This window comes from Gavialis gangeticus, unplaced genomic scaffold (genome assembly GCF_001723915.1).
Source record: "Gavialis gangeticus isolate Ggan-Ray unplaced genomic scaffold, GavGan_comp1, whole genome shotgun sequence".
In the NCBI taxonomy this organism is placed as follows: Eukaryota; Metazoa; Chordata; order Crocodylia; family Gavialidae; genus Gavialis; species Gavialis gangeticus.
In genome coordinates this window covers 156,519,601-156,544,770 of record NW_017729022.1, presented here as the reverse complement: position 1 = coordinate 156,544,770, position 25,170 = coordinate 156,519,601, and the positions used below count along the sequence as shown (strand labels likewise).

The following is a 25,170-nucleotide window of genomic DNA, read 5'->3' as shown; positions in this document are numbered from 1 at the left end:
CATCCCTTCATCCAAGTTGCTGATGAAGATGTTGAACAGCGCAGGACCGAGCCCTGGGGGACCCCACTGTCCACATCCCTCCTGGTCGAAAATGACCCATCCACCACCACTCTCTGGGTGCGGCCTTCCAGCCAGTTGGTGACTCATCTGACTGTGTAGGCATCGACACCACAATCTCCTAATTTTTTAACAAGAATGGGGTGAGAAACAGTGTCGAAGGCCTTCCTAAATTCCAGTAAGACTACATCCACTGCAATACCTGCATCCAAGGATTTTGTGACCCGGTCATAGAACGCCACCAGGTTGGTCTGACAGGACCTGCCTCTAATGAACCTGTGTTGGTTGCCCCTAAACATACTCTTCCCTGAGGGAGCATATGCTTGCTGCAGCCTGCTTTTGCACTGACAATGGTGCAGTGTTCACGGGGGTGGCGGTTTGTGTGTGTGTGGGGAGAGGGGAGGAGGGTGTTGCTGAAAGGCCTCACAAGACCTTATCTGCCACATTGGAGAAGAATGACTTTTGATTCTCTGAAAAATAGGTTTATAATGGAAATGATATCAGGACCATTAAATTATGGCAGCGCTAGGGAAGACAATATAAAGACAGTTCTTATTTTCACATTTTCCTACTGAGTTGACGGCTCCTTTTCTATCTTGAACACCTGATAAAATCACAAATCATATCTGTATGTCTTCATGTCACTGCTGCCTCACTGTCATTCTTCCCTTTATATGAACCTCATACTTTCGTTTACAGATGGTCATTTTAATATCCTGTGACCAGTACTTAATAAAAATTGGTAATGAGAACTAGTAATTCTGTAGCTATGTATAGCTTCTCTGATAGTTAAAGACAGCCACTGAAAAGCATTCATTTTTATTTTATTTTATTACATGATATGGTTTATGTTTGGGACAAATTCTGGAGTCCTTTTTATTCAGTAGTCAATCATGTGGGTAGCCATTTGGAACAAAGCATTTTCACTTTCAGCGTAGCCAGCAAGCTTCTACAGTTGTGATTGAACACTATAGAGAAAAGCTAACTGTCCTGCACTATCCAACTGTCCAGATGACTTGGTCCCTGCATGAGCCCAGTTGCCCATTTGGACATCCTGAATGAGTGTTCAGGCTAGCGTTGCCATTTCACAGTAAAGAGTTAATAACGTTTTGAGCAATGAACTTTTGAGGGTGGTGTTAAGCCCTCCCACTTGTTCTGTGCCTGCTGTGGAAGGAGCCTTCTGAGGACTCACCAGCTGAAGGCTAAAGCAGCACATACAGTCAGTAGTGCCTTGGGAAGCTGTGGACCCAAGCGTTTGAACAGTGGCTCAGTAAGCTTGTTCCGCAGAGGCCAGGCCATCCTCTGTTCTATGGCCATTACTTAAGTTGAGTTCTCCCAAAACTCAGAAATGTTTCTGTTTACTGGGGAAATGGGAAGCATATTGAAAGGTGGTGTAAAGTATTATATATAATTTGTTACAAAATAATTAATGATTTTATTATGTTGCTATTTGGTATGTCTAAAATACGTTAAGTACAAGTGGCGAGCACTGGAATAATGTAGAACCAAAATGGGCAGAGAGAGAGAGAGAGAGAGAGAGAGAGAGAGAGAGAGAGTGTGTGTGTGTGTGTTCTTGTTTGATTCAAGTTTAATCTCACAAACACACAAGAGATCAAACTTTACAAGGTGATGTTTGCCATTAAAACGAACCAGTGCTCTAATTTGTACCATGCATTACAACCCCTTGTTTGAACTCTTAATAGTTTTTAAAGGAAATTTCATCTTCATGCCATCATTTTAAAATGGCAAAAGGGTACTGTAGAAAATACATCTTGCATTGTTGAGGCATTGTAACAGCAACCTCACAATTGGAAAGTAGAGAAGATTAATGTATAGCTAATTCTGTTTCCTAATGTGAACTTTATGAAAAATTCCATACATAAAATAGTAACACATTTTCAGATGAATAGGAAAAATTGACAAGATTTTTATATGAGCATAACTAATACTTTCCTTCCAGTAGAGATAATTTGTCTGATGGGCTACAAGATTCTGTAGGAGTTTGAAATGACTGCTGCCTAGTTCATTCTCTTTCTTCTTTTCCCTCTGACACATGTTCACGTCAGCATAATTGCTTTTTCAGTGTACACTGAAATTTACATTTGTGAAAGGTAAAAATCTGATGGAAGATCAGTTGTTCAAGAAATTTTCAGCATCAGGCCTATATTTGCTGCAAAGGGCAGTGTTTGTCTCTTTCGAGACCATATTTTCCCTATTATAATTTTGGCATGTGGTCTAGAAACTGGAGTTTATTCCATGGCAGCCAGCCTCTGTTACGTTACCAGCTGCATTACTAGTGATGACAATGATAAGACAGCAATGAGTTTGTATTCTGATGGGTGCAATTTCATAAGTTAAGTTCCTGTGAGACCTGCCCTAAATCCTATGAAAATGATTTATTCTAATCATAGTAGTGTTCTCCATGTGACATTGTTTTAGACTGAGAGAGAGAGGGGAGAAGATAGACCGTCTATGTTAGCTGTTGTATTGGATTGCCTTTTGATCATAGCACACCAATGATTTAGTCATACAGCTTAAAAATACCCAATCCTCAACGTTTTAAATTAACACTTTTTATTTGCACTAAATTCAGTATTTTTCTTAACATAGGAGAATGCATGCTTGTTTTTTAATGAATAAGATGTAGGTACTTAAACTTATCTTGAATGCTATGATTTATTTAATTTATGCCAAATATTTTTCAGCTTCCTTGGAAATCGCTGACTAGCATCATTGAATATTATTACATGTGGAAAACCACTGACAGATACGTTCAGCAGGTAACTTTATTGCTCTATCAGTATGAATAACTTTATGGCTCTATCATAGTTTTAAAACAATGAACTTCTACAAAATTCTACTTAAATTATTTTCTAGACGCTTGGATGTGCCTTTAGACTATTTTTTTTTAATGTAGAGAAAGGGTGGCTATGTTCTTTTCTGTGTTTTTAGCTCAATAGTTCTGTACTTTTTACAAGGTACTCTGGTAAGTTCCTTGCTGTCCAGTCTTTCATATTCTCAGTGATACGCAGCAATTGTAGTACCCTGCCATCTAGATTCTCTGCTGCTTGAGTCCCTATGCAGTAGAAATGTGATAGCGCTTTATTTTATTTTTTTTAAGTCTTGTATACTTACATTAGGATGTTGAAAATAGGGGCATTTTGGTCATAGAACTTAAAATATGTATTTTTAATACTATATACTTTGATTCAGCTATTGCAAAATATTATAAAATATTCTGGTTTTATTTATATTAAGTGTTTAAGTCAATAGCATACAGTTAAAATTGGTAATAAAATTGCATGCTGAAGGACAAAAGTAGAATTTGTGGGCCTGTGGTGTTATTAGGTAGGTCAGTACATTTCAAAATCCTGTTCCATCATATCAGAGACATTACTGTTTCTGTTTAGCTTAAATTTGTTTTTTTGGAAGCATTCCTGCATTGTCCATTGTTATTGTGGGAGAGGTATAAGTAGGTGCCGGTCCATGAGGAGTGCTTTTTGGCACTACCATAATACAGACAACAATAATACTATAACTTGCTGTGCTATTTGAGCATGCGTTTTCTGTTCTTCATCAGCTCATCATTTTTTCATCTGTTTCTTTATATCACATCTCTTATCTTGGAAAGGTTTTGCAGTTTGGGAAGTTGAGGCTATAAATATGCCTACAACTAAAAAAGTTTCTTCAGACATACTTCATTGAGTGTATAAACCAGAGACTTGCTTCGTCAAGTCTCAGTTCTCTCTTGACAGCTGGGCAGTAAAAAATCTGGACTGATCAGAAAGATGAAAGTTTAAATAACAGGCTTGTTGCCTGCTGAAATTGGTTATAGTTACTGATAAATTTGGGAGCTAAAAGGAGTGCATTCTAGGGTTTTTACCTTTTTTTTTCTTTTTGACAACTAATTAACAGTAAAACCCCCATTGAGAAACAACTGCTTATTAGTGTTCTTAGATTGTTTATGAGATTGATTGTCTTTCTGGAAAAATTGGTCTGAAATACTGTTCTAAAATGGTTGGGAAAGATGCAGGGGCACCATCTATTCTGAAGTTTGGGGTCTGGCTAACATTGTTCCTGCCAAAGATATCTAAGGGTACGCTATCATTAACTATGTGTGTGCGCCTATAAAATCTAACTGCATTTAAAGTACATCTGTAACTCTGAAAAGTGATTCCATAAAAAATGGCACTGCAGGGCTCTGATTTTATAATCCTTGCAATCACATCCTAGAATTTGATGATGAGCAGTGCTCTTTCAGGATCATCATGATCAATAAGAAAAAAAGTCTGTAGGCCAAATGCTTCTCTTTTACACTCATTTGTCTATCCTATGCCTGCTTTCTATCTTCTTAGCATTCAGGACTTGTGGTAGAGGTGATATCTTTTATTAGACCAGTGGTCTCCAACCTTTCTATGGTGAAATTCACTTTTTGTAAGTGATCTTTTCCAAACAGGTGATTTTACCACCTTCATATCTCCTATGAAATACAAACTTTCATGTCTATCCAAGAGAACTTTTACAATCTTTTCTCTAATGCCTGATGAAGGTGTTTGCACCTGAAAATTTGCAATTAAAGAATTTGTTTTTGCAAAAATCTAGTTGTTCTAATAAAAGATACCGTTTCCACCATGAGTCCTGAATGCTTTTTCCTCTACAAAAATATAGCTACAACCTGGATACTAGGGCTGTGTGAAGCTTCGGTAGCCGATTTGATTTGGAGGAGATTCAGCCTGATTTAGTAACCAAATCTCCAAATTCAAATCTAATTGGAAGACTAGTTAAAAGCTTTGAATCGATACAGAAAAGATTTGGTGATTCAGCCATAGACTAAACAGGCAGTAGACACAGCTGCCTCCAGGTAGTAAGTCTGTTGGGGAGGGAAAGGATGTGGGGGAGGGAGAGATTGGGGCTGGGACAAGATGCCTAGCTGGGGTGGGGCACGATACTCGGGGAGGGAAGTGGCGGGGGGTGCAGGGTGCAGGTGTGGCAGTGCTGGGAGTGGGGGCTCTGCCCTGCTGCCACCTGCCCAGCCGGGGGAGGGGAGGCGAAGGGATGCAGGCACAGCTCACTCCAGGTGGAAGGGGGCAGGTGGCAAAAGGGCATAACGCCTGCTCCCAGTGCTGTCACTGCTGCACTCACATCCCGCATCTCTCTGCACCAGGTGGCAAGCAGTGGCAAGGCAGAGTCCCCGCTCACAGTGCTGATACAGGCACGGAAGCGCATGGAGTGAGGGCTCTGCCCTGCTGCCGATTACCCAGCCAGTTTGGGGTGTGGGGGCACACGATGCAGGCGCAGCTTGTTCTGGGCAGAAGGGGCAAGCAGCAGCAGGGCATAGACCCCACTCACAGCGCTGCCTGCATCAGCCCTGGGAGCAGGGGCTCTGCCCTGCTGCCGCTTGTCAGCCAGCACAGGGGGGCACAGGATGCAGGTGCTGCAGCACTGGGAGCGGGGGCTGTGCCCTGCTGCTGCTTGCCCTTTCTGCCCAGAGAGAGCCGTGTCTGCATCCTGCCCCCCACCCCCCACGCCAGCTGGGCAAGTGGCAGCAGGGCAGAGCTCCCACTCCAAGTACTGCAGCACCCATATCCCACACTCCTCCACCCCCCTACCTGAGTAACGAACCCCCCTGCCCCAGCTGAGCAGTGCCCCCACTCAGTCCCTCCCTCCCCCACACCCCTTCCCTTCCCCCTCCTCCAACCCCAACAGACTTACCAGTTGGAGGCAGCTGTGTCAGTTGCTTGTTTAGTCTATGGCCGAATTTCTGAAGCAGTACCGAATCTTTTGGATCCAGTCGAATCAGCTAAATCGAATCGGGACAGTGATTTGAATCTCCAAACTGAATCGCTGTCCTCCAAATTGGCCGAATCCGAATCCGAAGTGAATACTTGCCGCTTTGCACAGGCCTACTGGATACCTTCTCTCTTCTTATACATCTCTGCAGCCACCCTGGGGACAATGAGATGAGAGATGTAACTGAGATCAGAATTTAATCCTGTCATCATGGAGCTGATTCTGCAGTGCATGCAGGGATAAAATTTGATAAAAATACTGTTTTCATCAGAATTAAACAGAGACGACTCATTTTTTTTCTGTGAGAAGGTGAAAATCACAGTTGGGGGTGGGTAGACTCAAGGGAATGGGAAGTGAAAAGTTACGCCTTCAGTTTTAGATTGCTGGTTCTAATCTAAAAGCTTTACCACCTAATTACTGTCTCTTTGCTGGTGTGACTTAGCTGAATCATTTCAAAGGAAAGGTCTCCACATGGCAGTTGCAGCTAATTGCTTACTAATTACTCTTGCTGTCAACTGAAGACAGTGATGTAATGAGCATGGAGACTCACATGCCACCTCAGCTTTAGAGCCTGGGCCCTGTAAGTCCAGGCAAAAATGAAATTGTTTCAGTATAGTTAGCAAATCTTGGTATATCAATTCAGTAGATAAATCCTGAATTTCAGTTATCACCATTGTCAGCCTGGCACTTTTCATGAGCGCTGCATGAAAAGAACATTTGGGGAATGAAGGAGGCCAGGTGACTCGCTTGCTGTAGGTCCAGTTGGTTTATTATTGCTGGCTTTCCAAAGGTGGGTTTTTTTTTTCAGTTACCTTTTTCTCCCAGTAAGGTACTCCATGTTTCGTGTCCCTGGGCTCTTTGCTTGCATGTGGGGAAGTATTTTTGGCTGAGATACCCAAGGAAGCGTTTAGTTTTCCAAGTTGCTGGATGAGCATTTGATCCCACATTACTTGTTAAGTTTCCAGAAGGAATCCCTAAGACATTTGAAAAGGATTTTTTATTTTTTTTTGCTGCCAACAGCATCTGACAGAAAGTTTGTGATGGTCAACCCTGACAAACATATAATCTTAACTATGCTTTTTAACTATGATGATTTTAAATCTCACCAATTTTTGCACAAGGAGTTTGTATAGAATTGGCACTTGTGACATTTATTAGAGACATTTATTAGAGCTTTTTTATTTTTCCTTCTTGCACTATACTATAGTTATTACATTGCTGCCTTGAAAAATAAAGGCTTTTCATAGTGTCTTTTTCATATAGCTCTGAAACATCTTCTCTGACCTTCCTACTACTCAGGGGATTTTATAATATATGTTTTGCAGTAGCACTGTAAGACTTCTGCTGCAACATCTGCCCAGAGATATGATGCCAGTATGAGTAGGAGTAACCACCTTAGATTTAATCTAGTTAGTTTAGGTAACAATAGCTGAACAGATGGAGCAGCATGGATTTCAGTATGGGCTAGTGGCTTAAGTATGTCCCCATGTCTTTGTTGGGCTGCAGTCACACATCCAAGTGAATGTAGACAAATAAGGTAGGCCTGTGCTATAGCAGCATGTTGTCCAGGCTGAAATGATCTGAAGCACATCCTGCACACCAAGAAAAACACCAGGGAAGTTAACTTAGGTGTGTCTCTGCAGCTGTTCTTGGGACCTCAGTCTGCAGCATGCTTGAGAATGGTCCTTGGGGCATCCATAGAGCAGACTTACTCATAAATTTCTATGTTTGAGGCATGGGAATGGTCAGGATATTCTCAGTAATGTAGTGACTTTGAACACACTCACGCTTTCTCAGTGCACAGTGCCAGGATGACGTGTCTCATTGAAGGATCTGACACTATTCCCGCAGTCTTAATTTTAAGTGAGGCTGGTTTTAAATTGATAGGTCTTTGGGCCTAAGCAGGTTCTTCTCCAGGGTATGATGTAGAAGCGGAAAATGTTGGAACAAGTCCCTCATATATAGGGGTCTACTTAACTCGCAGTGAGACGAAACAATTTCCATTGTTTGGTTATGGCTTGAAGAGGTGATTTCCTGGTGGCCCCTCCCATCACTGCTGATTGGCAGCGAGGCATATACCATATAATTTATAACAAATTCTGCAGAAAGTAAATCATCCCTGGGTCACCACAGTGCCACTAGGTGGCAGTGTACTTAACAGTTAGTGTTGTAGTGCTGAGTTTAAAAATCCTAAATCCCTATGTGTATTTAGCTTTTTCTGAATTTTTTTCACTCGTCCTTAGACTTCAGCATTGCATTTAACTTCTTAAAACAATCACACCAAAACATTTTCACTTAACTGATTGGCGCCTTCACTTAGTGTACATCAGTAGCAGACAATAATTCTCAATCATGTGATCTATGGTTGCAGTGATTGTCACAATTTCTTTGTATTGCAGTAAGCGTGGGATTATTCTAAAACAGCGTATTATATAAATAATACACTGTGGGGGTGGTTAGGTTGATACTGCAGGAAATTGCAGCCAGTGCAATATTTCCTAGTGATTGCAGACAATGCCATTTTCCACAAAAACCACGAATTAAGTAGAATCCTACTGATACAGAATGCTGTCTCTATCTCTTGTTTGCCTCCCCTTCACTTTCTGTCTTAAAGGAAAGACCTGTGTACTCATCAGCATAGCAGGAACAAACTTGGTGACAGGGAAACCTGAATTCTGGGGGCAAGTTAATTTTAACAGAATAAAGTGCTTGTCATTTTCATTGCCCCACACAAATATGGAGCCATGACTCAGTTGGAAGTATTCAACCGATATAAAATTTTACTTTTGGCCAGTTCTCAACATTTCTTTCATTAGTAGTGTCTGCTTTCCAAGTGGTACAGCCTCTTGCCACAGGCCTCAGTTATGTTGTCCACTCAGCCTGACTCAACTTCCTTCCTTTCATGCTTGTTGCAGGTACCATCAGTGCATCTCTTCAGCTTCATAAGCACTATTCTCCAAATTGCTCAAGTTGCCAGTCTAGTTTTTTGGCTGCTAGTTTATCTCCAGCCTTTTCTCATCAGATTTTTACTGCCTGGCTTCACAGAGCAGTATAGGGAACCACGAGGGCAATCTAATTAACTTCCCATTGTAAAGTAAACTGGCAAGTAAACTGTCAGCGTACAGGCTGGCCCTCCTGGGATGAGCAGATAAGCTTTAAAAAAATGTCAGGTACAGCAAATTCTGTAATCTCTCAGGACAATGCAGATTCTATAGCAACAGCTGCTGGGCCCCAGACTGAGAAAAATGAGGCATTTGGTACCCAAGCACCACCATTAGGCCAGTACTCCTTGTGCCAAGGTATGACTGCTCAAGTATTTGATAAACAGTTTGACCTAATCCAGCCCCAGTTCAGTCTTTTCCTATCATAGAATCTTAAGGAAGGAGGTCTGGAAGAGACCTCCAGAGGTCATCTAGTCCAACCCTGCAACTAAGGTAGGATCATTCCTATTCAAATTATTCTATACAAATCCTTTGTCTAACCCAGTAGTTCTCAACTTTTTGTACCAGGACCCATTTGTAAACATCAATGGCCAGTCCCAATCCAATAAAAAGTTTTAGAAAAGAACCCCCTGGCCCTGTAGGCACCCCTCACTCCCAGCCCACTGCCCCTCAACCCCAGGTCCCAGCCCCGCACTGTGTGGGGCAGGGTGTGGGTGTGTGGGCCATGGGAGCCCCCAAGCAGCCCCTTGCAGGCTGAAACTCTGCCAGCCTGCAAGGGAAAAGCCACCATTTCCCATGTTTTTCTTTAAAGAAACATCCATTTTTAAAGTTTGTTTGTGACCCTTTTGTATATTCTTGTGACCCACTTTCGGGTCATGACCCATAGGTTGAGAAATGCTGGTCTAACCCATTAGCAAAACTGCACAGTCAACCTTGACACAGCCACAAGATATAACACAGGTAACACAAGACATCTGCCACAGGTAAAGCAGGGGGACAACAGCCAGTATCCTGCTGCTGCACAGGTTGTATAAAAACAAAATAAAATAAAAAACCCTTGAGAGATCCAAGGAAGGCAACCCCCTCCCATAGTTCATATCAATCTTATCATGGGGTAAAATACCTTTCTGATGCCGTATATGGCAATTGGTCTGATCCTGAGCGGAAGACTCTCTAGGCAGGAACCTCCAGGTTGTATCGCCCCCCCGCTCCCCGCCCAACTCAGTCCTCAGCTTTAAAAAACCTTAGACACATATAGCAGTGGGGGGGGTGGAATTTCCCTCCCAGCCCCATGTGGCAACCAACAAAGCCCAGAAGCATGGGAAATACCCATAATATAGGCATAGTTGCACTTGCATTGTCCCTGACCAATACCCATCTAACCTGACTACCTCCAGGGATTGAGATTCCCCAGCTTCCATAGGCAGTGTGTTTCTCTGCCTCACTGTTCTGACAGTGAAGAAGTTTGTCATGATATCCAGTCTAAAACTACTATTGCTGCAATCCATTGGTCCATGTCTTGCTCTGGAGCAAAAGAGAAAAGGTGTTTTCCCTGTTCTTTATGGTAGCTCTTTAGGTATTTGAAGACTGCTGGCATGTCTCCTTTTAAGTGCCTTTTCTGCAAGCTGAACATGCCTAACTTCTTCAACCTGTCCTCATATGACCTTTTGTATTTTGTATTTGTCAAAAATACCCATTTTGTATTTATATGTTTGATTGTCCTTCCCAGGGTTGCATTGGTCAGCATTGAACTTCATCCTGTTAGCTTCAGCCAAGGTTTCCAATCTATCAAGATCCTTCTGAACTGTTTTCTCAGTCTTTCTAGTTTTGTGTTGTCTACAAACTTGCTTAAGAAGCTTTCTATGCCAGTATTCAAATAATTAATAAACATGTTGAACAGTAATTGGCCAAGAACAGATCCCTGTGGGACTCCACTTGAAACCTCCTGCCACTCTGACATGGATCCATTTATAATTACCCTTTGCTTGCAGTTATTGAGCCAGTTGTCTATCCACTTCATAGTACAGTGATTCTCAAACAGGATCTCCAACTGCACCCTGGGGTGCCTGGAAATCCTTTCAAGGGTGCTGTGGGGTGCCACACAATTTTAGTACTGCTAAATTCACAAATGTGATTCACAAGATAACCCAGAAATTTCAAATAGAAATCTGTAGTTGTGGTCTTTTTAAGTTCTTTATAAAAACTGCTCTATTTTTCTGTAGTAAAAAAAAAGGCGAAAACTAAGAGCTGGCATGTTCCAAGGGGTGCCCCAAGTCAATCCAGGGTAGCCTCGTGTCTATGAAAGGTTGAGAACCACTTGTTACAGAAGTTTTATCTGGCCCGCATTTATCCAATTTGTTTATGAAAAGGGCAAGTGAGACCTTGTCAAAAGCCTTGCTGAAGTCCAGATACACGTCTGCTAGAGCTGTGCGAAGCGTCGGTCACTGATTTGATTTGGCAGAGATTCAGCCTGATTCAGTGGCCAAATCTCCAAATCCGAATCAAATCAGGAAACCCTTTAATCTTTCCAAATCAAATTGGAGCCCTCCGAATTGATTCAGAGAGATACAGAAAGATTTGATAATTCGGACATAGACACAGCTTTAAATGTTTTTTTCTACATACCTCAAGGTACCAGGTGGCTCATAAATGCTGAGATGCTGGGATAAATGCAGCGTCCCACAGGAGCGCAAGGGGATCCCCCGCGCACTTGGCAGCAGACCCGGAAGTAGACCAGAAACGCTTCTGGTCCACTCTGGGTCTGCTGGGGAGCACTCTGGGGGCCCCCCCATACCCTCCCTGGCTCGGCAGCTGGTGCCTTGTGGGTCTGGGGGAGCACCCGGGGTCCCCCCGTGGCCAATTGCTGAGCCAGGTGGTACAGGGGGACCCCTCCTGCACACTCAGCGGCAGACCCAGAAGTGGACGGGAAATGCTTCTGGTCCACTTCCGGGTTCACTGCTGAACATGTGGGAGGCCCCACCATACTCCTGTGGGACGCTCCAACCACCTTATCATCACAGCATTCACAAGCTGTGCCTGGTACCTCGAGGTATGTAAAAAAAACATTTAAAGCTGTGTCTATGGCTGAATTGCTGATTCTCCAAATCAGCATCTAATCTTCAGATTTGGATTCAGCCAAATTGAACCAGGACAGCGATCCAAATCAATGAATCCAATCACTGTCTCTGATTCAGGCCGAATCCAAATCTGAATCGAATATGACCCATTTTGCACACTCCTAATGTCCACAGAATTCCCTTCATTCACACTTGTAGTTACTTTGTCAAAGAAAGAGATCAGGTTTGTTCTTAGTAAATCCATGCTGGCTGCTTGTGATCAACATTTTTTCCTCTAAATGCTTGCACATGGGCTTGCTTAGGATATGTTCCAGTAACTTTCCAGATATTGAGGTGAGGCTAATTGGTGTTTGGCTGTCTAGATCCTCCTTTTTTCCTCTTTTTTAAAGAGAGGTACTCTGTTGGCTCTTTTTCAGTTCTCTGGTACCTCACCTGCCTCCCACGATTTCCTAAATATTATTGCCAAGGACTCCGAGATTATCTCTGCCAGTTCCTTTAGCCCCTCAGATGAAGTTCATTAGGTCCTGCTGACTTGAATTCATTCAGGTCCACGAAAAGTTCTCTTCTTGGTTTTGTTTTTTCCATTTTCTTATCTAGATACTTTTTATTAGGTGTCAGGCTGCAGCTTAATTTTTTTGTGAAGACTGAGACAAAAAGCTGTTGAGTAGATCTGCTTTCTGTGCGTCTTCCCAATCTCTGTTTGTGCCATCACCATTCAGTGTGATCATCTTTCAAATCAGTACCTTAGCAATGTATTCAGCATTTGATCTGGTGAAGAACCAGATGCCAGCTGTGGCAGGAGCTTTCTGACTGTCCCTTGGAAGAGGAGTTGAGTGATTCCTTGAGAAGGAAGTCTTTTCTCCAGTGCAAAAGTGAACCAAAGTATTTTCAGCTGAGACCTGTGCCTACTATGTCCCATCCACATCTGCAGTCCTGGAACTTCCTACGAGTAGGTTAATCTTGTATACGTAAAGGCCTAGGAGAAAGTCTGAACCAGTCTCAGGAGAAGGTCTTGTATCCTAACTTATTCTCACTTTGTACCACTGCAGAAATGGTGCAGGAACTGAGCCAATGAGAAAACACAGTGTTAGCAAGCCACTATTTTGTGTCTTTTTTTCAAGGGCTGCTGTGCTATCTAGAAGTTACTCCAGTATCTGGTAGTTCAGAAGGTCAAAAAAATATTGTCTTTGGCTAGAAACAGATGTAGCCAAATGAAGTGGATCAGCTGTGCCGTGCATGATGTGTTGTGGCACAGCTGATCTGTTTCATTAGGCAAAATATGGCACCCCTTGTCCTGCCCTTAGTCCAAAGAAACATCAGGCCACATCTGTTTCCACCGTTTCATTGTATAGGGCCCCATTGTAAAAAATTAGACTCAGTTTGGGGGAGCAGGAATCAGAACCAATTCAGCTTGTTCTACCATGGCCCTCAGTACAAATAACAGAATCAGGTGGCTAGCTAGAGAGGATGTTGGAAGGCTGATATAGAAAAATAGCACGTTTTAACCTTTTTTGGCTTTGCATAGAGACCTAACAAGTGCTGTTGTCAATCTTTTTCCTTGTCCACTGTAAATAAATAAATACATACATAAAAAAGATTACTGGCAGTTTCAGAAGGAAAAAGCTCTGTTCTTTTACAACCTCATTTTTAGTAGATAATGTAGGAGCAGCGAAGGGCTTGTTGAAGGTTTGTGGGTTTCTGATCTATTAAATTTAATATACAAAGGCATATAAACAGAGGATTCCAGTGAATCCCTTCAGAATCCCCAGTGAATCCAGTAGTATTTACTGGATAAAACTACTACAGGTGTGTTTACTGTAGGAAGTACCATTTCATCTCAGTTTTTCAAACTGCTGTTTTTCACAATACCTAAACTTAATTTCGTTCAGAAGCAAAGGTTGGGAGCTATTCTGATTAAAGCCTTGTATGTCTTTGCATGTATTGCATGTGTGTGAGTTGATTGAAAAATGCAGCATATAAGACTATCAAAGGGTTTAGTACTTGTCATGCCCATATCATTTTATTTCTGTTGCTAAGCACAATAGAATTCTGTTCCTTTTTGCTCTGTGATCCATCCTTTACAGTGTTTTGTCTGCATGTATTAACTGGAGCAAGGCCAAAGTTTTCAACCCAAGATATCTTTGTATCAGACAAAAAAATACAGTGCATGAAACCCTGGCCCCATTAGGGTTAATGATAGCACCCCATGACAAAAATGGAAAACAGGATTTTACATAGTGTCATTTAATGGATGGTTTTAATACACACTTTCTATAGGCAAGAAAGGCAAATTATTTTCTGGTAACTTCCAAATTACCATGCCTTGGTTGTCCTGTCTCATGTCACAACATCCTGGAATTTCAGGTGACACATCGTATATTTTTCTGAGAGGTTTTTCACTATATAAATCTCATATTTTCAGAGATGTCATGTACAGCTTCTGCGTCCTCCCTATCTGTGAAGTCAAGCCAAATAGTTCTGTCCTAGGTATGAATGCTAGCTTTTATATACAACAGATTTCTAAATTTAAGGGAATAGATAGAAAATACAAATAAAATTATAAGTGAGTATTTTGGCGGCAGTGCAGCTGTCCTGTTGCTATCATGTCCTTTAATCCCAATTTTCAAAGAAGTCCAAGAGTTTAAGAGCCGGGCCCCACTGACCATTGTGGTATGTTTGTATGGGGCAATATAGTGTCAGGAGATTGCTTTGAAAAAATAATTACTTGGGTGCTAGGAACAGTATAGCCATTTTAGCACTGTAGTCCACCTAAAGGAAATATCCCCTAATTTTCAGTAGGGCTTAGCTCTGGTGAAGAGCTCTGCTAACATGGATATACTGCTTCCCTATTTCTATGCAAACTGTCACTGCGCAGAATTGCATTGTGTTTTACAGAGATAGGCACTCAACTTATATTGAGAGGAAGTTGCTAACACTCCTTTTGAAAATCACAGTATTTATTGACCTTCTCTGAACAGACACGGAAAATGTTGCAGCACTGTGGTGGTTGGACTCGTTATCCACTCGTTTTATGTGGTATTTCTCAGCCCCTGTATTTTTTTAAATTCCATTCGTTCTCTTTCAATAAGAAATATGCTATTTTAAGGCATTTCCTCATTCCATACATTGGGATTATGGTGGTTGTAGGGTTTTTTGTGGCATCGCAGAAGTAGCATATTTTTGCCTATGCTTATGCAATTTTCAAAAAGGAATGTGTATTGTTAAGTATACTGCTGCAAGTAATAGTAAAAAAGTTGTAATGCTATTTGGGTAATGATATATTGAGTTAATAACTCAAATACAATTGTAGTGAGTCAGCAATTGTATCAAGGTCTTTGTAATCTCACAGTCAAGAAACAGAAATACTTTTAAAATGGCATGCAGTAATATAAAAGTATATAGTATGCTTGAAATTTTGAAATACGTATGTTCATCTTTTTAATTAGAAACGTCTGAAGGCTGCTGAAGCAGAGAGTAAACTGAAACAAGTATACATCCCAACTTAGTAAGTATAGCAAATATTTAAAGTTGATTTGAATAATCTTGCATAATACAGGGATAAAAATGTACCTACCTGTGTGAGAAGACCAGCACAAATAATTTTCCCTGTGAAGCCCCAGACTTGCTATATAAAACAATTTTTTTAGGCTAAATGTTAATGATTGATAGTAAATTTTTCCTAGTCTTGTGGTTTGTTTATATATGTATTTCATTTATGAGCAGCACTGTACACTCAAAATGTTCATGGCAAGGACTGATGACATTCTCTATATGAGACATGTATATTTAATTCACCCTCTATTCTCGCCCACCATTTTTCTTGAATAAAAAAGTAATACCAAATTGAACTAGACTTATTAAAATTCTGCATGAATCAGTATTCAAGTAGTGCCCTTGTAGCCATTTTTACAGCAGATTTCTCAGAGTAATTTCTTTAGAATCCCTCTTGAGCATTGTTATGTATATGCCTACACGTAACATTTGAAAGTACAGTATAAGCAGTTGCTTATTAAACCAATTACAGAAAAAGCAGATACTTTACATGATAATTGTCATTTTATCTTCTTTTTTCTGTATATTGTTAAACCAATTAGATGACAAGAGATAAGAGAGGCATTATAACCATAAGGCAATGAACAGTTTGCAATCCTTTCTTTGTGGAGTGAGCCATATTAACAAAATCTGATTATTTTGAGGCTTTGTCGTCATAGTGTTTTCATTTATTTATGTTTTGGATTTAAATGCAATTCTGAATACCTGCTTTCATAAACATGCTGTTTATTATGATGAGCCGTAATCTGTGTATTTTATATTAATGATTTCTTCAAGCAAGGCTATGGAAATAGTAAGGATTAGGGGCAAAATCCTGCTGTAACTCTGCTTTATAATATCCTATTCTCCATATGTACATGGGTTTTCCTTGTAGAAAAAGCAGAATACAAAAGTTAACGCCAGCGGGCAAAATGGTTTTGCCTTTTCAGTTTGCAAGCAACTTACAATAGATTTTCATTTTATATAGTGTCTTTCACACTTTCTCTGCCATACAGATTTAATCATAGAAGTAATGGCTAGACCATATTAAACTTTAGCATTCAATCCATTTCACCTTCTAAAAATTAATCAGTGGGTATTACGTAAAGACAAAACTAGTTTTCTGATAACATTGTAAAAGATGGTCTTATTTCAAAGTTTCAAATGATAGAAAATTTGTGACAGCCTAAAGTGATTATATTAGTCAAGAAACAGCCACAAGTCTACCGACATCAGCTGCAGCTGGAAAAGGAAATGTGTATAGGAGTTGTGGTTGTTTTGTCTAGATCTACACATATCTTATGCTGGCTTATGTAAAAGGTGATTGTTTTTAGAACCCTTACAACAGATGTGGGTCTGTTCCCTTCCTTTATACAGTCTTGCATTGCTGAAGGTAGGAGTTCTAAATCCAAAATATCTATAAGGTTAGAATTTCAGAAAGAATTTTGAAGGGAAGTCTGGTCACCAGCCTGGCTCCAAAAACCTACAGTACCTGAGCTGTAAGGTCCAATTTCTATTAAGGGGGTAACAGAGAAAGAGAGAGTGCATACCTGTGAGGCCAGCCAGTGCACTGGAGAAGCTAAAATAGACACAACACAGCTAGCTACTTAAGGGCAACCTTAAAGTAGGACCCAAGAGGCAAATCTACATGAGACATTTACTGCAGAGTTGCCTAATTAGCTCTGCAATAAAGTCTTAGCGTCTACGTGTTAAGTGTCTACCTGTTAAGCTGCAGTTAACTAATAAATGCCGCTATAGGTTAGTAGTTGTAAACACAAATACTGTCCTACAGCAGTGTTGTTTAGTGTGCCACACTGCACATGTAGACACTTATGGGGCTGGGTGGGGCATGAGGGTGCTTCAGTGCAGGGGCTGCCTGCTGGCTAGTCTAGCACTGGAGCACCCTCTTGCCCTAGGCAGCCCCTCCACAACATGTTGAGCTGTGTTGGAGTAGCCCCAGGCTGCCCCCTCCTTCCCCCCACCCCCACCCCTCAGCCTCCCGGTCCTCTGCAAAGCTGGGGATGCTCTTACCTGGCTCAATGTGCTGCAGTCCTGAGCGCATGTGTAAATGGTGAGCCCAGAAGCAGTAAACTTCATTGTGAACTGTGCTGGAGTTTGTGTTGCATTAATTGCACATGTAAACATTTCCAAGCAGTAGCAGCCTACTAAGTGTCCAGCTGGAAGAGCTTTACTTGTGCTGAGTGACAACTACATTTACTGAGTTATTTCAGAGAAGTGAAGATTTTACTTTGGATGCATGGTGGCAAGCCCTGCTGTACCTCATTTACCCCAAGGAAGTATAGGTGGCAGTACTTCGTGGGATTTATCTTGGATTAGATTAGACCAGAGGTCTGGAGTCTGTTGTGTCTTATATCTTGTTTCTGACAGGGGTGTTGTATCAGAGAAATCTAAGAATGAATAAATAAGGAGTAGCTGTATCAGTTTCACCAACTTTAGGTGATGTCTTGGCCCCAAACAGCCCTTTCTGTTCCCCTCAGCACGTTGGACATTTTGGCTTTTGACTGCTTCCTGGTGACTGCAGCATTCCACATTGAGAGAAGACTCTCAAAATCAGGCCCTTAATACGATGACGTGTGGCCTAATTCTGGAAGATATTATTCAGGAAAACTTAAGTTAAAATCAACAGCAATCTTCCTAAAGCAGGCCTTAGATTTCTTTGTTTCATTACTTATAGCCCAATAAATATATCTACTTTAAATTGTTAATAAAAGATTGGACTTTTGCTCCTCCCAACAAATGTAATTCTACTTTAAGTGTCAGAACTTGTCCTTTTGCCCCAGAGTTATTCTTAATAATAATAAGCTAATCATATGATACTTTCAGTACACCAGAATTATATTTTTGGATTGGAAATATCATTCCTTTTAATTTTCACATTTGGTATTTGTTAGGGTATGAACAGAAACGCTCACAGCACGGCCCTGTCAGATTCCAACAAATCTGTGAATTCTGCCAAATATCTTGTCACACAAAACATGAAGAAGGAAAGGAAAGGGGCACAGACAAACATACATTTTAGCCACCTTAAAAGAGAAAAGGAGATCCGCGGCTGGCTGTGTTCCAGTTTTTAAGGGGCTGTTTGGGGCCTCCCTGTACCCCACACACACACCCACCCCACACACTGGGGGGCAGGAGGCTGTGGGTCGGGAGTGAGGAGCACTGTGCCAGGCCTAGTCACTGATGTTTATAACTGTGTCCTGGTACAAAAAAGGCTGAGAATCACTGGTCTAGAGTGCAGCATGTTTTTTTAATGCAGATATTATTTTTTCTGTGTGTGCATAAGTTGTTTTGTTTGTTTGTTTGGTTAGTGAGGGTGGTCTGTTTGTTTTAACATAAACTCTCATGTAAGGAAAATAATTTTATTGTTCCTTTATGCAGCATTATACCAAGCTAACTTTTCATATAGCAGATTTTCTCACATAAAATGAACTATGGGCAGACTAGTCCAACAACAACAATCACATACTGTCTGAACTTCCTTTTCTGTCCATCTCTTAGGCCAAACTTACCTTAGAAGACCTGATCGTTTTGGGAACTCACGTGCTAGACCTCACCTTTTCAATTTGACACTGCTTCTTTATATTGGGAATTTGTGGTGCTTCAGGTGTCTACTAGATACCTTGGTACAGAGCTGTCAAGAGGCCTAAAAGCAGCACTGAATGTTCATTGCTTGCAAGAGCATATGCTATGTGACCTTTACCAAGTTTAGTCATTTTCAGCATTTTATAGGTCTGGGGGCATTTGATGGTGAAAACATGCTAAATATCTCTCTACTAAAGGTAATAATATTCATGCATTTGCCCTAGGGAGAAAATTCACCATTTAGTGAAAAGTTTAGTACAAACTTTTCTTAATGTATGAAAATTGGTTTGCCTCGGGTAGAGAGCAGGCTAGTGTCCCCCTTGCTTCCCTCTTCCATCTCACTCAGGGAAAGCATCTTTATAGAAATAACTGCAGGAACAACTGGTGGGAGGGAGGGGAGGCGTGGCAGCATGTTAAATATTATAGCCATTGGTGACTTTTGTTCTTACATTGTACAGGTTCTGCAGATCTGATTGATCATGGCAGAGCCTTTCATCAGCTGTTCACATGATCAGTTTGTTGTTGTCTTTAAACTAAACATTTTTTAGAGAAATAAACTATTACTCAGAAGTATAGGTGGTATGTTTATAAATTAGATGCACAAAACCACATTCTGCTCATATTAATGAGCTGCTTATTAATATCACGTCTGAGAGATCATTTTTTGTTTTGTTTTGTTTAAAGCAACAAGCCAAATCCCAATCAGATATCCAGCAGCAACGGGAAGCCAAGTGCAGTGAATGGAACCATGGGAGCATCTTTTCAGACACAAACCTCACTAATAGGTCGGGCTTGTGAAAGTTGTTACAGTAAGTAAGATTTTTGTTTTTCTTTAGGAATGCAAGTATCATTTGAAAAAGGGGATATTTTTGCTAGGGCTAATTTGTGTTCCCTGCTAAAACAAAAACAAAAAACTCCAACACATATATTTGCTTATCTGTTATCACACAATGAGCAATTTATAGTCAATTTCTAAAGAATTTTGATTGTTAAAAGTACAAAATATTTTACAGCTAGTTCTTAAATAGGAAGTACTCCAGTAGATAGATTAACTTTTAGTATTTTAGAGTGACTTTCCATTTCCCTTTGCTAGAAGGAGCGCTAACTACTAAATTATTGAATTGAAAGGTGTGTGGGTCTACCACCTGTTCCTACCATTAGTTGTATAGTTTCTCAGTCTAAAGATGTGGGACTTATGTGGAATTTTAGATATTTTCCAGGGAAGATTAGGGTCTCAGGAGAGTAACAGTTGCTTCCTTCCCTGCCTCAGTGTAGCAATTCCAAGTATGCTCAGAAAGCCAGAATTTTTGTGTCATTTTATGAAGGGACACAAGGTGAATTAGGATGGTATTTATTCAGATGGATGCCTAAAAGCTATATAATCGCTTCTTATAATCACGATTGGAGTTGGCCCATTGTATACATAATGCATCAGTGTTATCTGTATTATTTTCTTGTTATTAGCTCCACAGTCTCATCAGTGGTATTCTTGGGGTCCCCCTAACATGCAGTGTAGATTATGTGCACCTTGCTGGATTTACTGGAAGAAATATGGTGGCCTGAAAATGCCAACACAGACAGATGAAGAAAAACTAGCTCCCAGCCAAACCACAGAGGTAGGAAACTTTTCTCAAGCATTGAATGACACATTCTCAGAAGGTGCTGTAATTTATATTGGCGTATAATATTCTCGGACCTATGCTACAAAACCCCAGGGTTTTTTTTTTTTGGTTGTGTTTTTTTTGTCTGTTTGCTTTTTTTCTTAGGAAATACAACTGTTAGATATTTTTTCTAGATTGAGTGTACTCAGTGCTGTACAAAGAATAGGGTGAAAGGTGCCTGAAATACCTTACAATCTGAAGGACCTACATAGAAAATATTTACTTTTTTGTATTCAATTAATCCCTTGCAGAGTCACTCTGATTTCCCTGGAACCGAGTAAAAGTTGCACCTGAGCAGAGATCCAGCACTAGGTCTGGATATATGCACTACTGAGTCCTGATTTTGACTTTTAAAATTGGTTTGAGTGGTATCTAGGTCTTCTGTTGGCTTTGAAACACAACCCAAAGTAGAAAAATGCAGTCCTTCACGCATCTCTGATGGGTTATTCAGTCTCACCTTGTCATTCGAAGTCTGTTATGTGTTTGCAGGTGTAAAAAAACCAAACAAACCCCAAAACCAGTGCTTTGCTTTTAAACTTGGCGTGTTCTTGCACCGAGTCCCGTGCACACCCAGAAGAGGCAACACATTACTTCAGCCCAACTTACCTGACATCTATGAAGATTGGGCACTTTAGTGGGGCTTTTTTTGGCACTTTTATCTAATAGCTGATTGAATCGGCTTTAGCTCAAAGGGCCAAAATTCCTGCTGAAGCACCCACTCTTTTCAGATGCTGCAGAGCTGGGTTGAACTAATGCACTGCTTCTTCTGCTAAAGCATGGCTTTTTTTTTTGTAATGACTGCAAGCAGCCTAAAATGTCAATATGTGCATACTTAGCCAGATAAACTGACGTTCCCTATCTCTGCCAACAAGAGGAAATTTTTTTGGTTTTGGTTTCTTACATAAAAGCCAATTCAGGGCACCATTTGTTATTATTCGTCCTCTGAACTTCTTCAAATTCTGAATGAATTCTGAGTGGTTAATTTTGATGCTTAAGTCCAAGAAAAATTCCATTCTTGCAGTCTGTTTTCTTCAAGTATTTGGGAAAAATATACTATTGTCTTCATTTCAATTCTTAGGCATTCTAGTTTATTGTAGATTCTTTTTACATTGCAAATATTTTATTTTGGCAGTTATAAAGGGGTGCTTTGGTTGTTGCCTTCCAGTTATGTGTCCTATGATTTTTTTTTGTAGGATCCTTGTATTAGAACTCATATGTCACGCCAGGCCACACAGGGAACGCCAGTTCGTAACACTGGTAGTCCAAAGGCATCAGTGAAAACGCGCCAAGCTTTCTTCCTTCACACAACGTGTTTGACAAAACTTGCCCGCCAGGTCTGCAAAAATACCCTCCGGCTGCGGCAGGCAGCAAGACGTCCATTTGTCCCTATTAACTGTGCTGCCATTAAGGCAGAATGTAAGATGTTTTTAAATTCCTAGCTTTGTGTGCAGTGATTCCAACCATTTTCTGTCTTTCATTTTATTTTCTTTTTCAATAAACATTTCTTGTCTATACCCTTTTGTTTTATTTATTTTCCAAGGTCTAAGTTTACATTTGTCCAACATATCACCAGTGGATTCAGACAAATACTATCTTTTTTAAAAGATTGAAAGTTATTTAAGAATAAAATGGGTATGAAAAGGGAATAATGCAAATAAATTTAAGGGAGTATCATCTCATCTTCCTCTCATATATTGTTGTTTTAGCTGTCATAATTTTCCTGGAATCTTATGGGAAACTGGAGTAAATATTTTGTAACATACAAGTCTGACTGCGTAGTACGTGAAATGAGCTGGCATTTAAAAGGGTTTATTTTTTGGTTTTGTTTTTTAGAGTTAAAGGTGTAGGGCCAGATTCTGTTAATCTTCCATGCATACAAGGAATAAGGCAGACTTTTCTGGATGAATAGGAATGATAGCTTCTGGCCGTTAATATTATTAATTATTATTCGTTGTAAGTTCTGTGATGGTCGCAGTTATGGTTTCATCAAATTTTACTTGTTTCATCCAGTCTTGAATCATGCAGTATTACTTTGGGGCTCTTGCTGTATTGTTTTAAAATAGTGAATTTGTAGGTAGGATAAGACAAAAAGTTAAGAAAGTTTACAAATAGTAAAATAATGATTTTCGTATGCTTCTGAAAGCTTGGAACTGAATCCAAAGTCTGTTGAAGTAAAATTCAGTGTTTCAGAGAATTAATGTAAGCTTATTTAATATATGTGCTGTATGACCAAGACTATCATATTTTCATTAGATGGCATCTCCAGGAGTCAGTTTGATGCACCATTGTGAAATCATACCACATCATCTCTAGAAGCAACAGATCAGGTAGTGAAAGGGTTAACAGGATTAGGTGAGCTGTGTTCGCTCATTGCCACAGTAACCGAAATTACGATTTTTGAGCATTAGAATTGATTTTTTACAATCAATAAAGACAAAAATAGGGAAAATTTCTCAGGTTTTTAACAGGCATCATAGGGGTTTTATCGATCATCTTTCCACAGTTAAGCATAAGAAACATACTGATTATGGTCTTTGAGACCATTACTGGTGTTTTTTTCACTTCTTCCCCATTGTTTCCATCTCAGGTCATGCAAACAATGGTCTTAATCATGTAAACACCCACACCTTGATAGAACCACTCACATGAGTAAAGTTACTCACTTTTAAATCTGTGCATGATTGGGCCCTAAGAAATTAGTTCTATATGCCTTACTTAGGAAAACAGTCCCACTGAGCCTGATTCTCCATTCTCTTAAGCTAACCTAAGTCAAAAGCAACTTTGTTGAAGTCAAAGGAGTTATAAGGGCTGTGGGAGAGGAGACCCAGAAGTCTATTGTGCAAGTAAAATGAGAAAGATATGTACTTCTGCTTTGGTGGGAGATGTGTCCAAGGCAGAATTATTCTTTACATTTTTATCCTGAATACAGATTATACAAAAACATTTGAAAGATTCAAAGTCTAGTAGAATAAATTTTTTTCTCCAGAAGATAAAAATTTGTACCCTTTAGAAGTGGTATAAGCTGGCGCTGGTTTCTGAAGACAGCATGGGGAAAATTGCCTTTAGAATTAGATTCATTTTTGACAGGCAGACTAGAATCATTTTTCTTTTCTGTTTTTTCCTCTGGGTCTGTGGATTTAACAGTCATTACATCCTATCTTCTTGTTCAGAGCAATAAAACAAAATGGTTCATTTGGCTATTAATCATTATCCCAAAAGGGATGTTATTTAATGCACAATTCAAACTTTTAAAACAATGGAAATGAAAAGCAGAACTTTTCAAAAGGAAATAGGCATTTTTCCATCAGCCTGACAGTGTCTTGAGTGTTTCATTTGTGTTTCTTTGATTGAATAATTGTCAGTACACATTAGTCAGGAGTTAAAAGATCACTTTGTTTTGTAAACCCTGACCTTGGATTTTGTTTCTGCTTCAAGGAAAAATTGCATCTGTGTTCTGTCTTTTATATTTTGATACTACTGATTATCTGATTGGCCCTAAAATAGATTTTAAAAGCACATAGTAAAAGGGTAGCTTTTGGAAAAAGTAAACAAAAAACCTCCAAGCTATGTGAGACAATGGGATCCAAACAGTATGTTTATGACTGGTTTCATATTATATTCCCCCCCACACACACACAATGTTCTCTTTACCTATTTACATCCATACATAGCTTGACCATGAACTGGTCTTGCACTTCACTCAATCTTATCAAATGACACAAAGCCTACATAACTTTAAGCTGCTATAAAATCAGAATTTCTTGCAGCTGTTTGTTTTCTTTCTAATTACTTGTGCATGACCTTAACAGTGCACTTAATTGAGGCTGAGTTTGTTTTAACAATTCTTCTTCCAATCTTTTGTATCTTTTTTGAAAACAACCTTGAAGGTCATACACTTTTATGTGAAGCATAGCCACTTTGATGAACCTTAATGAGAGAACATGCTGAAAAGGAGGGAGCTAGCAATAATAAAAACAAATGACAGCATAGTGTGATACTGTAATGCTTGTAATCATCTGAGGTGCTTGAACTAAGTCTTCCAGTCAAAGTCTCAAGCAAGGCATGAAATGGTTGAGGATATCTGGGCTTTGGACCTTGCTTCCTGTCTTCACTTGTCGAAGCTCGGACCACATGACCACCAGGACTCTCAGCAAGGCTCACTTGTTCTTTTATTTGTATAGTACCAGTGTCTAGAAATACCAATAGAACTCACAGCTAAATAGGACAAACATAATACAAATATGTTAACAAAAACTGCTAAATCTTATAAGCTTAATAGACAATGATTTCCAAAGATTACAGAATATGTCAGTGATACAGTGAGGTTGCCTGATATCTGGTCTGACCACATAACTCACTAAACCATGCTATTCTCCAAAAGTTTCTTTTGAGATTGGACACTAGTGAGGTTTATTTACAGTGGGTAAGATGTGCCTGAAGTGCATAGAAGGAAGGTATATTCTGCTAAAGGTATCATCCATCTCTGCATGGTCTTTGTTTCTAGATCTG

General features: G+C 40.1%; 1 protein-coding gene across 1 annotated transcript in view; it reads left to right on the top strand.

Moving 5' to 3' along the window:
• MTA3 (metastasis associated 1 family member 3) overlaps positions 1 to 25,170 on the top strand; it is a 284,441-nt gene that overhangs the window by 218,930 nt on the left and 40,341 nt on the right. Inside the window, exons 10-14 of the mRNA XM_019516380.1 lie at positions 2,763 to 2,837; positions 15,313 to 15,371; positions 19,685 to 19,809; positions 20,465 to 20,616; positions 21,855 to 22,077. Of these exons, the coding sequence (XP_019371925.1) occupies positions 2,763 to 2,837; positions 15,313 to 15,371; positions 19,685 to 19,809; positions 20,465 to 20,616; positions 21,855 to 22,077 (634 nt within the window). The remainder of the gene's footprint in view (positions 1 to 2,762; positions 2,838 to 15,312; positions 15,372 to 19,684; positions 19,810 to 20,464; positions 20,617 to 21,854; positions 22,078 to 25,170) is intronic.